Below are 13948 nucleotides of genomic sequence, written 5' to 3' on the forward strand. Positions count from 1 at the left end.
GGTAGAGATACGACAAGCAACTCTCTTGCGTGTTCTTGAAAAACATTCACAAAAAGAAAAGGTACGCTGCCTTGCTGGGCCTGCCCATTTAGTGATGCCCTCTTTGCCTCGCTACACACCTCTCTTGTTTATGTATAGTTTGGGTGGGCTGAGTAATAAAGAGAAATATGACGGGCCGAAAGCCCCGAATGGTCCACCAATGGCGTGAAACGGCGGTCGCGAGCACGGAGAGATGCTGATGCGCTCTGCTCTGGACTGACACACTGTTGTCGGCGTCGCCGGCGCTGTGCTGCCTGTCATATGCCACCGCCCACCGCCACTAGAGTGCTTCCCCTGCGCCTCATCATCCACCCCACCCCTCCCTTCGCTCTCCCAGGAGGCCTACCGACACGTCATCACGCCACCGCGGTCACCCTCCCTAAATCCCCCCCCCCCCTTCCCTACCAGCTGTGACGCTGTGTTCAACGTCCCCGGCGTCCGTCTCACCAGAGGTCCAAGGTGGATAACCAAATCAACCCCCCCAACCGGCGCGTTGCTGTGAGCTACCCCGACGAAGCTCCACCTGATGCTGATGGTAACCATTTCTTAGTAATCCCTCCATAAGTGTCTTAACTTTGGTATAACTTTACACTAAAATTAGTATAAAGTTAAGACACTTATTTTAGGACGCAGGGAGTATATACTCCCGCTTCTCTTCGTTTTGTTGTGTAGTATAGTACAGTAATATTACCTGTATGTGTACATGGGAACCTTTGCTTGTTGTCATGGAACGATAAGGATGCTAGATGCTGACATCTGAATATTTCTGTTAGTTATTTTTTTTATGGGTTATTAGTTAATTTGTTTGGTTGTCATGCAAGTCCAAGTCCCCGGAACACCATGGCACATATTTCTTCATGACGACAGGCAACACAACCAAGAATGTAACCTCTGAGATATTTCTAAATTGCTTCATGTTGAATTCCTCGCGGAGACCACCAGCCAAGAATAATCATCTCTTACACCTTGTGGTCTTGTGTACACACTTGGCTTTCCTATCAAATCCAGGCTGGGCTTCTATGTGGCAAAATGGATGTAAAACTCGTGGTAATGTGAAAAGCCACATCACGAATACCAAGATTCTGGGCTCTGTTTTGACTTTCTACCTCGTGTATTTGAACCCTCCAAGCAAGCAGTCTGAAGCATCGTCATACCACCTCCTTACTTTTTCCTTCGTAAGCATATGCGGAAGAAGGCCTGATGGCCATATTGGGCACGACTCTCCTCCCTGTTTTCGTCCTCCTGCAATTGGTTTGTTTCTGCAACTGCGATGGCCACGTAACACCCACAAAGCCACTCTTACCTGGCAACATGCTTCGTGATGGTGGACAGGTTAGCGTATGGGTTCTCTTCTTGGTCTGCAAAAATCCACTGAGAGACCAATAGGAATGCTGAATAATCAACTCATATGACCTGTGTGGTCATGTTTCATTTGTCCATGTGCGCGAAAAGTCCGATGTAAACAATCCGATCAATAGCTAGAGAAAACTCCGAGCAGTGTTTCCACAATCTTCACATATACTACCTTCTTCCTTTGCTCGTCACAAGCAAAGAAGGCCTAATGGACATGATTTACATCCCAGTTTTTATCCTCCTGTTCTTGACTTGCTTCTGCAAATCCGATGATCGCCTAACACCCACAAAACCACTCTCCCCGGCGACAGGCTCATCTCAAGCGGTGGCATCTTCACTCTTGGCTTCTTCTCCCCAAGAAACTCAACTGCAAACTCGTACATCGGCATATGGTACAACAACATCCCGCTGCGAACATACGTGTGGGTCGCAAACCGCGACAGCCCAATCACTAGCAGTTCCTCTGGTAAGTTTGTTGTGACCAATAGCTCTGATCTTGCCTTGTTAGACTCCAAAGGAAGCACTCTTTGGACAACCACGAACAACATCACCACCACCGAAGCCACCGGAACTACTGCTTGACACCAGGAACTTGGTCACCCGGTTGTCGAACGGCACGGATATATGGCAGAGCTTTAATTACCCAACCGACATCGTCCTCCCCAACATGACTGCACCGTTGAGCAGCAAAAATGCAACATGACTGCACCGTTGAGCAGCAAAAATGAGGGCTACCAGCGCCTTGTTGCATGGAGGGGCCCTGATGACCCGTCCACAAGCGACTACTCCATGGGAAGTGACTCCAGCTCGGTCCTCCAGGTCTTCATCTGGAATGGGACGAGACCATACTGGCGTAGAGCTGCATGGACTGGTGCGCTTGTCAACGCCGTGTACCGAAGCAACACATGCACCATCATATTCCAAACAATTGAAAGAAGAGGGGCCAAGTTCTACATAACGTATACCGTCTCCAATGGCTCACCAAGCATGCGTGTGATGCTGCACTATACGAGCATGGTGAAGTTCATGACATGTAACAGCAAGTCACTGTCTTGGGATGCTTTCGTGGAGCAGCCCAGTGCTAAGTGTGATAGATATGATTCGTGTGGCCCATTTGGCTACTGTGATGGCACGGAAGCGATTCCAACTTGCAAGTGCCTCGATGGGTTTGAGTCTGATGGCCTCAACTTTTCCCGAGGATGTCAAAGGAAGAAAGAGCTGAAATGTGATGGTACAGATAGTTTCCTAACTTTGCCTGGCATGAAAACGCCTGACAAGTTTCTGTACATCAGGAATAGAAGCTTCGACCAATGCACAACAGAATGCAGCAGCAACTGCTCATGCACCGCTTATGCATATGCCAACGTGAGTAGTCTTGACACAATTGGAGATAGTCCGAGGTGCTTGGTTTGGATGGGGGGCTTGTTGACACTGGGAAGCCTACTGGTGGTATTACTGAAAATCTTTACCTCTGTATTTCCAGCTCATCCAGTATTTGACATTCCTTACCCATCTTAATGCTCTTAATGCTTATGCAGTTAGATTGATTGCCTGTTGATATAAGTTTGTATGGTGGCTACTACAATAGCAAGTCGCGGTTGCACCCTTGCAATTTACTTCACTGGAATTTGAACCTCTATTGTGCAACTGGTGCTCTCCTTTTACAAATCCATGTTGAAAATGGTACTATCAGATATGATGATAGAATTTGAATTAATATGTTACCCAGTTCTTGCATATATTATCTGTTTCATTCCTGGCTTGTTCGGTGCTGCCAACTGTATTATCCCCACCTTGCATCGAAAGCAGTCCTGTTTTCAGATTTTGCTTCTTTAGGATCCTGTCATCAATTGGCATCCAGTTCATCAGAGTTTAGTCGATTTATCGATTTCAAATGGTAATAGATAAATCCTATATGCTAGCTTCTTTGGTGTCATCAGATAATTCTACATCAGTACAAAGTAATGATTATTTACCTAGAGTTTGCAGTACATGAGATGTTACAATGTTGCATTATTCACGGTAAATATGACACTTGCATTCAAAATTTTCACCAAGGTTGGGACTAATAGACTCACGCAGATTGCGCACTCTGTGGTGCAGCCGTCCCAAACTGCTTTCATGCCGGACAGAAATATCCTAGAGGGGGTTGTGGTCCTTCATGAAACGCTCCATGAAATTCACACGAAAAAACTAGATAGGGTTGTTTTCAAAGTGGATTTCGAGAAAGCGTACGATAAAGTCAAATGGCCATTTCTTCAACAGGCTTTGCGTATGAAAGGTTTTGATCAGGCCTGGCGACACCAGGTAGAATCTTTTACGCAAAATGGGAGTGTTGGAATTGAAGTGAATAATGACATAGGTCACTACTTCCAGACACATAAGGGCCTGAGACAAGGAGATCTGATGTCACCTATTCTGTTCAACATAGTAGTCGACATGTTGACGATTCTAATAGGAAGGGCTAAGGATGTTGGTCAGGTAGGTGGCCTGGTTCCTCATCTAGTTGATGAAAGTGTGTCTATCCTACAGTACGCCAATGATACTATCATCTTTATGGAGCATTGACTTGGCAAAGGAGAGAAACATGAAGCTAGTGTTATGCTTATTCGAACAATTGACCGGGTTAAAGATTAACTTCCATAAAAGCGATTTGTTCTGTTTTGGAAGAGCTAATGAGGAACAAGATGCTTACAAACAATTGTTCGGGTGCGAATTGGGGGATTTACCTTTCACGTATTTGGGTATACCAATTCACCATCATAAGTTGACAAACATAGAATGGAAGTGCATTGTGGATCGATCTGAGAAGAAACTGAGGTGCTGGAAGAGCAAGCTGATGTCATACGGAGGCCGATTAATTCTTATTAATTCGGTTCTCACGAGTATTCCCATGTTTCTATTGTCCTTTTTCGAGGTACCAGTTGGAGTTCGGAAAAGGCTGGACTTCTATCGATCCCGCTTCTTCTGGCAGAGTGATGAACTTAAGAGAAGACTCGCTAAATGGGATATTATTTGTCGACCGAAAGACCAAGGGGGTCTAGGTATTGAAAATATTGAGGTGAAGAATAGATGTCTTCTCAGCAAGTGGTTGTATAAGTTATCTGTAGAGACGGAGGCCACATGCGCGCAGATTCTGCGTAATAAGTACCTTCATTCCAAAACTTTGTCCCAGGTGACAGTGAGGCCGACGGACTCGCCTTTTTGGAAAGGACTGATGAGAGTTAAATTAGTTTTTTTTCAATAGGACAAAGTTCATAGTCGGAAATGGTATCACTACAAGATTCTGGGAGGATACATGGCTAGGGGAAACACCCCTCGTGCTTCAATATCCTTCACTTTATAGCATTGTTCAATGAAGAGATGCTTACGTTGCGACAGTACTTCAGTTCATTCCTCTCAATATTCACTTCAGGAGGACGCTAGCCGAAAACCATTGGGAAGACTGGCTCCATCTTGTGAGGAGACTGATGGATGTTCGGCTTTCTCAACGGCCCGATTTGTTGTGCTGGAAGCTAACTAGGAATGGAGAGTTTATAGTTAAATCCATGTATCTGGATGTTATCAATTCTAGCTCTATTCCTAGTTCGAAACGTGTTTGGAAAGTCAAAGTACCTTTGAAAGTTAAAGTGTTTACGTGGTTTGTACATAAACAAGTCATTTTAACTAAGGACAACTTGGCAAAACGCAATTGGACAGGATCTACAAGATGTAGTTTTTATGATCGGGATGAATCCATCAAACACCTTTTTCTTGACTGCCCGTTGGCAAAAAATTTATGGCAGACAGTTCACATAGCCTTTAACATTACTCCTCCAAATACTATAAACACATTACTTGGGACGTGGCTTGACGGGATAGATTTCGAAACAACGAGACACATTCGTGTAGGAGTATGTGATTTATTATGGGCAGTCTGAAACTACAGAAATGATTTGGTCTTTCACAGAACAACAAATATCCATTTTTTGCAGGCTATCTTCCGAGCCACTGCGTTGATCCGTATGTGGTCGCTACTCCCTCCGACGAAGGCCAGGGAGCGTATGGTTACTGGATCTATCCGATGGGAGATGGTAGCACGGGCTATTTTCAACCGATTTGGATGGCGGTTATGTAATAGGATAGGCAATTAGTTTTCCTATCTTTTTTATGCCAGCCGGCTCTGGCTTTTACTTTTATTTTTTCTGCTCTTTGTGAGCAGTTTTTGTTCTTTTGTTTGAGACATCAAGACTTGTGTTGAACCTATTTGCTTATTAATTAATTTGGTTGTATGCATCGTTCTAATGCAGAGGCCGGAGAGCTCCCCCTTTTCGAAAAAATACAAACCATGCAAAATAAAAATCTAAGTACTACGTAGATATCCTATCTATCCTACGAGGGGCGAACCCAAGATCGAATTTTAGAGTGGGCAAAGATGTGTTAAATGGTGAAAATTTCTTTGCTAAATGGGAGCAAATCACTATTTAGCTTGGCATATTACAAAGACATTGAAAATTTAGTGGGGGCATCTGCCCCCATTGCTTGTACACTAGATCCGCCCCTGTATCCTACAATACTCATCGTCGAAGATGTCCATGATCTCTGTGTTGGGCTCTAGGTAGATGGCCGCCCACGACAACTCCGGCTCGTCGTCGGACTCACTAGAGACAAAGATTTCATTGATCTCCGCCCTCTGCTGGTGGAGGAAGCGCTGGTTAGCCTCTACCGTGGCCTCCGACTAGATGGAGTCCAAGATGGCCGCCTGCTCCGCCGCGACCTCCACTTGGGCCACCTCGAACTCCGCCATGGCGTCCTCCATGGTGAAGCCCGCAGCCGGCTCTGCCTCCTCCTCCTCCTCCTATGTCCCCGCCTCCTCTATGGTGTCCTCTTCCTCCGGATCCGCCCCCTCCATGGGCTGGGGGTCCTGCTCGGCCTCCTCCTCCTCCTATGGCTCCGGCGAGTCTCGAGATAGGTCAGCTGTGATCCGAGCTTCGCACCTACCCCAGATCTCCTCGAGCAGCTGGAGGTGCCGCTCCGATGTGAGCATAGCATAGGTGATCACCCTCTGTCGTCCCATGGCGTCGGCGGACGGCGAGCAGAGAGGGAGGGAAGTGGATGGGGCTCGGGCTAGTGGTACAAAGAGGGAGCGAAGTAGACACAGTTAGGGCTGGGGGTCGCCGTCTAGCTTAAATAGCGGGATTTTGAACCTCAGGTGGCGAGCCAGACGGCGCCATGGGGCGTCCCTCCCCCTGAACCGTTGGGTTTCTGAGTGTTTTCGTGTGGGACCCAAACCAGCATCCAAGAATGAGCGGGAGCTGAAGTGTATGAGCCGATGGAAAAACTGGCCAGGCTAAGGGAGGGACTGAGAGATACGTGGGCCGGCCCAGATGGATGCGTTTCGAACTCCGGCTTTCCAATTGGGGCGCTATAAAGAGCGTGGCTACCCCTCGATTCTAGCGAGTCTAATGGAAAAATCGCCTAAAGCGAGGCGCCAGATGGGTCGGCCTAGGCGCGCGGGAGGCCACACTCTCATTTTTTTGAAAAAATAATTCACGTTTTTTGTTTTTGTTATTTGCTTTCTTTTTCTTTAGTTTTATTTATAATTTGAAATATTCTAAATAAATATATTACAAAAAACACTTTATGTAATAAGATTGTTAAATCAAGCATTTGAAAAATGTTAAATGCGTATAGAGAAATGTTTCTCATGTATACCAAAAAAATGATTATGAAAAACGTTGATCATGTATATACAAAATGTTAATCAAGCATGTGAAAAAAACATCTTGTATGTGAAAATTTAAATCAAGAATTTGTAAAATGTTAATTGTGTATAGACAAAATGTAGACCATGTATTCAAAATATATTGACCATCTATTCATCAAATGTTACTAAAGCATTTGAAAAATGTTAAATGTGTATAAAAAATGTTGACCATGTATTAAAAAAGCGCTAATCTTGTATTTGAAAATATTAATCAAGCATTTGAATGTTGAATATGTATAGAGAAAACGTGGACTATGTATTAAATAATTGTTAATCTTGTATTTGAAAAATGTTAATGTAGCATCCAATTTTTTTAATGTGTATAAAAAATGTTGACCATGTATTCGAAAAATGTTAATCTTGTATTTTTGAAATGTTAATCAAGCATTTAGAAAATTATAAAACATGTTTATGAAAAAATGTTTATCATGCATCAAAAAATGTTCATATTGTATTTGAAAAATATTAAACATGTATTAGAAAAAGGTATTTGATATTACCAAATAAGATGTAATGTGTATGAAAAAAGTAGACATAAAAAATATATGTTTTCAAACAACATTAATCATGTATTTCAAAAATGTCTAACGTGTATATAAAATAAGTTTATTATTTGTACGGAAATGTTGTACTTGTACTGAAAAAAAAGTTACCATGTGTTGAGCAAAAAAGAAAACCGATGAACATCAACAAAAAAAACGAAAAAAACAAATAAAACAAAACAAAACAAAACCAAAGTGTAATGAAGAACGAGAGAAAAAAAGAAGAAAACCAATGAAAAACAAAAGAAAACCTAGTTTAGAATGAAAAAGAAACCCGAAGAAAACCAATGAAGAAAAAAAGAAACAAAGAAATTCTAAGAAAAATGAACAAAAAATGAATACTGGATAAAATTAGATAAATAAAGAAAACTGGTGAAAAACAATAAAAGTGAAGAAAAAACAAAAAGAAATTTGAAGAAATAGAGAAAACCCGAAAGAAAAAGGAAATACGAAAAGAAAAAAAGAATGAGCTAGCAAAGCGAAGGGAGCAACTAACAAGGCCAGCCCTTTATTGCAGGGAGCACGGAAACACTTCAGCGAGCCGGGTGTACATCTCGCTGTAAGCGAGATATATACCTGGCACGCTATAAGTGATGGGCCTGTTTGGTTGGCACCTTGAGCTATGCGATTATTTCAGGATTTCTGATGATGCACATTCAGTGAGAGAAGACGTTCTCGTTGACGAGGAATGTGTGTGTATTCATAGGAATGAATGTATGCCCGTGCATATAAGCATCTGTGTCTATACTGTGTTAAAGAAAAAAAATAACCTGGCAACCAATCACTTTTTGCCCGAGTGATTATGTTGTTTGGTTTGTGCCCTGGCCAGACTGCCATGTAACGATTAGTGCATTAAAAACTCTGCACCCATCCAATCTATGCAAAAGAAATACTCCCTCCGTTCCAAAATAGATGACCCAACTTTATACTAACTTTGTATTAAAGTTAATATAAAATTGAATCATCTATTTTAAAAAGGAGGGAGTAATATTTTATTGCCAGGTTGCTGCAGGCACACACTCGCGGAAGAAATTGGAGGCCTGACTCAGGGTAACCACGTTGCCGAAGGCCACTCTCGTTTAGTCAGCCTTTTGCAGGTCAGGTTAGCGTCTGATGCTTCAGGACACAAACCAAACAGGGTTCAGGCACGGCTCAAAGAAGCGTCAGGTCAGGCGATTTTGCTCCAGGGCAGCAACCAAACAGCCCCAAGGTCTCTAAGAGATTGGTAGTGATGTCACGTCTCTCACGGCTTGTCGAGTCGCATGACGGTCTGGGTACACTGAAGCCGGCCGCTTCAAGACACCGGAACTACGGCGACGTGTTCCCGGGGCCGGATAGGAGGAGCATGGGCTTCCCTTTGTGCATGTCATTCTTGGCCGTCGCCCAAAAACACTTTGAACTCGCGTTAGTCTGCCAGATAATAATCGACGAAAACAGATGATAGACCTCCTACCATTTCTGCCGGTGCTGACTCAATCTGCAAGTCTACGAGAGCCTTCAAGAATACTGTAGTATGTATGACCCAGAATGTTCCAAGGAAACAGAGCTTTTTTTTTGAATAATTGAATATGCCGCAAACATTAATTTATATTTCAAAACAACTTCATGCCACACCGTATATGATCACTAGAAGAGAGTGCTTCGCAAGTTTGATGGATTTGTGAAATTTTCAAGCTAAATGTTCATGAGTTGAATGCAGAAGAGATAAAAGTACCATGTGATTATGTTCAGGAGGCACGATATCTATTGCATTTAAACTATTATTAATAGACTGATACAGTGCCTACAGTGAGGGGCAAGAGAGGCATTACCATCAGGAAGGAGGGATCTCGGGCCAACAACATCAATGAACAAGACATTGTAGATAATGCCAACAGCGTACAGAGCAAGAAAAGAAATACATTTGTTCGAAATAGAACATTCTGAATGAATTCTCAATTCACAGCCATTCTGTGTACAACACAATGACCTACCGAAGAAATCATATTTCAAATATCTGTAGATCATAAAGTATATGGCTTCAGATACTGAAATTTGCATATATAACGCTTAACGCCCCTCGACTGCTGTGATACTCACTGTATTCACAGAGTTTTCCCTTGATTCTTCACTTTCGAAATTCTGTAGTCCAAGATATGCTGGCTGCTTTGGTGCTGGAAGCGACGCACTTTCATTCTCCAGCATAAAAGTTACCGATGACATGAGTGGCCTATCATCCGGACGGTCTTGAACACACAAGAGACCGACTTGAATACACCGTAGAACTTCATTTAGTGAACAATTCTCAGCAAATGAAGAGTGCACCAGTTCTGTTGCTTTTCCGTCTGCCCATAGTCTCCATGCCTGAGCCAGTAGAACCAACTGATGAGCAAGTTACAATGCTTGAGATATTAAAATTCTGTGCATTTCTTTATACTTACATAAGTTGTTAGGCTGACAAAGTTCTCTACCAGTTGCGGTGAGGTGATCTTCAAGCCACTTACAATCTCCAAGAGAAGAACACCAAAGCTATACGTGTCGGATTTTACAGAAAAGGCGCCTCCCATAACATATTCAGGCGACATGTAACCACTGCTCAGACAATTTAAGAACAAATGTATAATTTAGGATAACTAGACAATAGAAATTGGAATATTGAAAGGTCGCTAGTTGCTTGAATTACTTACTATGTCCCAACAACCCGGGTAGTTTTTGCTTCTTGTTTGTTTCCACCAAAGATCCTTGCCATACCGAAATCTGATATTTTGGGAGTCATTTCGGAATCCAACAAGATGTTGCTTGGTTTGAGATCTCTGTGAATTATAGTTAATCTTGAATCTTGATGGAGGTAAAGAAGACCTCTAGCCACCCCTTTAATTATTTGGAAGCGTGTAGGCCAATCAAGCACATATTGTCTTGTATCATCTCCAAAGATGAATAATACACGAAGTATATTATCATTAGTGATCTGTGATATCATTTTGGCTAATCAAAAACTTGTAATATGTATCAGAAGTCTGCACATACCAAAAAGGAAGGCGTCCAAGCTTTTGTTTGGTAAATATTCATATATAAGTAACCTCTCATCCCCAAAAATACAGCAACCAAGAAGTCTAACAAGGTTTTTGTGCTGCAGTTTGGCAATCAGAATTATTTCATTTCTGAACTCCTGTATCCCTTGCCCAGAACCCTTACTAAGTCTTTTGATAGCAACTTCATTGTCCCCTTGAAGGATTCCCTGCATGATTGCATCATCCTAAATTGTGAAACAATGATAGCAATTTTTTTCATAGATAAAATTGTTCTTTAAAAACAGAGTATTTCCTACTAAAATCATGGATGCAAAGCCTTTTGTTACCTTGTAAACTTTGCCGAAACCTCCACTTCCGATTTGTTTAGAGTCAGAGAAATTATCGGTTGCAGTGGAAATATCTTCAAAGCTAACAAAAGGGAAGTCCACATGTTCACCTCCAATCTCATTAGACGAGCTAAGGTAACCTAGCATTGCTCCATTGTGGATTCCATACTTCTTTCGTTTGCTTGCTAAAGATCAATACATTGTTATTAACACTCACAAAATGAGGCGCAATTTTGAAAACGGGGGGCATTTTTTATTATACCTCTGTATTTGAATATCCCGACAAGGAGGCATGCGACTATCAACACGCAAGCCATGGTTGGGACTACAATTTTTACCAATTTGCTATTATTTCGAACTGCAAAAGAATCATGTATAAATTTAGCACATCGCTCTTTTTGAAGCAAAAATAATTTACAGAACCATGAGTGATCCGTGGACTGAATAAATGTGTTACCATGAGCATGTTGCATTATGCTCGTATAGAATAATTATATATCTACTGCTTACCCCCACACCAAATTATTGGAGGCAAAAAAGTATTTGGCGGTTACTGCTATACTGTTAAGTTCGTATATTTAGTAGATGCCCCACGATTAAATGTTGGTGTTGATTTGATAACATTAAGTGCCAAGATAATAAAAGGTTAGAATGGAGTGGTGCATACCAGGAGAGTTGGCAAGCCGAAGATACAGGTTGTCGTCATAGTTGCTATACTTCCCTGTGTCGACAAGCTCCCCTGTCCAAAGCAAGCACCTTGACTGGTCGGCCATAGCGCCGTTACTACTCAAGTTTGTGTAGGCGTAAGCTGTACATGAGCAATTGTTGCTGCAGTCGGTCGTGCATTCGTCAAAGCTTCTGTTGAGGACATGTAAAAACTTGTCAGGGGCCTTCATCCTAGGCAAGGGCACGAAATGACTTGGCTTGCCGCATTTCAGTGCCTTGGTTCTTCTACATCCGCTCGAAAAGTTAAGACCAGCAGGTTCAAACCCATCGAGACAACGGCATGTTGCGACAGTCCCCATGCTGTCGCAATAGCCGAATGGGCCACATGAAGCATAGAGGTCACAGCTGCTAGCGGGGTGCTCGGTGACGGTCGCCCAAGATGAGTGGTTATTCCATATAAGAAACCTGAGCACGCCCATGTAGTCGAGCATAATGCGTGAATACGGTGAGCCCTCATAGACGAGGAATTTATAATAGAACCCGTCCCCTGTTTCAGTAACAGCTTCAGTGAAGATTGTGTTCTGGTATATGCCACTGCCGACCGACTCATTATTTAGCATATTGAGGCGGCAGTAGGACATGGTCCCCTGCCAAATGACGAACTGAAGGTTCGATTTGGGGTCAAGGCCCAAAGAAAAATCTCCAGTGGATGGGTCAATGGGCCCCTTCCAAGCAAGTAGGCGTCTGACAACACGAGCCCTCTTGCTCATGTAGATCCTCATACCGGGGAGAATGGTGTCTGTCGGGTGATCAAAACTCTGCCATATGGATGTGCCATTTGGAGACATGAGGACGAAATTCCCCGTGTCATGCAGCACCGCAGCAACTCCAATGCTCATGATGTTGTTCTTCACCGCCCAAGGAGAGCCACCTTGGGAGTCAGACAGCACCAGGTCAGAACTGTTGGTGATGGCGAGCGCCGGTGATGAAGTGGCGGCGATTGGATCGTCGCGGTTGGCCGTCCATACGATGGTGCGGCCGGGGATGTTGTGGTACCATATGCCAAGGTACAAGCTTGTGTTGGAGCTGTTTGGGGAGAAGAAGCCGAGAGCAAAGTCCCCGCCCTTGGAGACGAGCGTGTCGCCGGCGAAGAGCGGCTTTGCATGTGTGAGCTGGTCATCGGATTGGCAGAGTGAACACAAGAATGGGAGGATCAAAATTGGAATACAAGAAGTTCCCCTAAAGGCCATCTTCCTCATCTCTCCCAGCAATAGACTAATTGAGGGGTGTGTGCTTCTTCAGACCAGTTGGGCTGCAGAGATGGAAGGTAAACTAGAAACTGGACAACCATCGCATAGCTACAACGGAGTAGTAATATTGTAGGCCAAGAAAGCAGGAGACCTGACTCCAAAGTCTCCCAAGGTCGATGCACGCGTAAAGAAAAATGGCTGCCGGGCATTCAGATTGGAGAGTGCGACAGGGGAAACCTCGCTCTGTAACTGTGAGGACGCGTCGCTTGCCGTGGAACACGGGGAGGTATTTGGTTCAGATAATGCCAACGCAAATGGTAACGGAATCAGAATACGCTGATAATAGAAATGGAATGAGAAAAACTCAACTTTGTTTGTTTTATCAGAACAACAGCCATGCGTCGCCACGAGCACACACTGCAAGCACCGACACCGAATCCAAATCCAAAAGGCCGTGCAGCTGCTACCGTCGACGGCGGCTCGCTGCTCTTCGCGGCTTACTGCCGCCCCACGGCCGCCGCGTCGTCCTCCTGGACCGCCGCCATGAACGGCTCGCCCGCGCCGTCGGATAGGTCGAGCGACGCCGCCAGTTAGAGCCGACTGGCCGGGACGGCTGCTCTCGGCTCTCGCATCCCACGCGTACCAACCCCGGCGCCTCCGCCTCCCGCCGGTGGACTGGAATCGGAACGACGCCGTAGCTCCCCCATTCGCGCCCGGATTGCTCGAGGAGTTCGATGAGCCGAGCCGAATGGATTTGGGGTGGCTGCTGCTGGTCCAGATTTGTTTTTTTCGAGGGATTGGTTGCTTTTTTTATGTTATTATTACGGGGGGTGAGGGATCGGGGATCCTATTTTGCGCGCGGGTCGCTGGTTATCTATCTTGTTCCCGGTTTTGGGATGGTTCTCTTTTTATTGTGTTTTTTCTTTCCTGTTTTTTTCTTTTTTAATTTTCATCCTTTCCATTCTTTTTTCGTTTTCGTTTTGCCTTCTCTTTTGCATGTTCATTTTCCTTTTCT

General features: G+C 43.9%; 1 protein-coding gene and 1 pseudogene across 2 annotated transcripts; one reads left to right on the top strand and one right to left on the bottom strand.

Annotated features, from left to right (window-relative positions):
* Window positions 1–1600: 1600 nt before the first annotated feature.
* LOC125537979 (S-locus-specific glycoprotein S13-like) lies at window positions 1601–2891 on the top strand (annotated as a pseudogene).
* A 6632-nt stretch (window positions 2892–9523) lies between these two features.
* On the bottom strand, window positions 9524–13748 carry LOC125539839 (G-type lectin S-receptor-like serine/threonine-protein kinase At1g11330). 2 transcript variants are annotated; one of them, XM_087544996.1, is made up of 8 exons: window positions 13303–13737; window positions 11685–11875; window positions 11280–11375; window positions 11018–11202; window positions 10687–10897; window positions 10347–10584; window positions 10101–10251; window positions 9524–10023 (listed from the first exon to the last, which is right to left on the bottom strand). In XM_087544996.1, exons 1-8 carry the CDS (start codon window positions 13329–13331, stop codon window positions 9730–9732), a joined length of 1395 nt encoding a protein of 464 aa, XP_087401122.1. In that variant the 5' UTR covers window positions 13332–13737; the 3' UTR covers window positions 9524–9729. The 2 variants fall into 2 exon arrangements, with proteins under 2 accessions (XP_087401122.1, XP_048559311.1); XM_048703354.2 differs by having other exon boundaries at window positions 11685–13748.
* Window positions 13749–13948: the final 200 nt, after the last annotated feature.

Source organism: Triticum urartu, chromosome 2A, assembly GCF_056163025.1.
Source record: "Triticum urartu cultivar PI428250 chromosome 2A, HENAU_Tu73, whole genome shotgun sequence".
Taxonomy (NCBI): domain Eukaryota; kingdom Viridiplantae; phylum Streptophyta; class Magnoliopsida; order Poales; family Poaceae; genus Triticum; species Triticum urartu.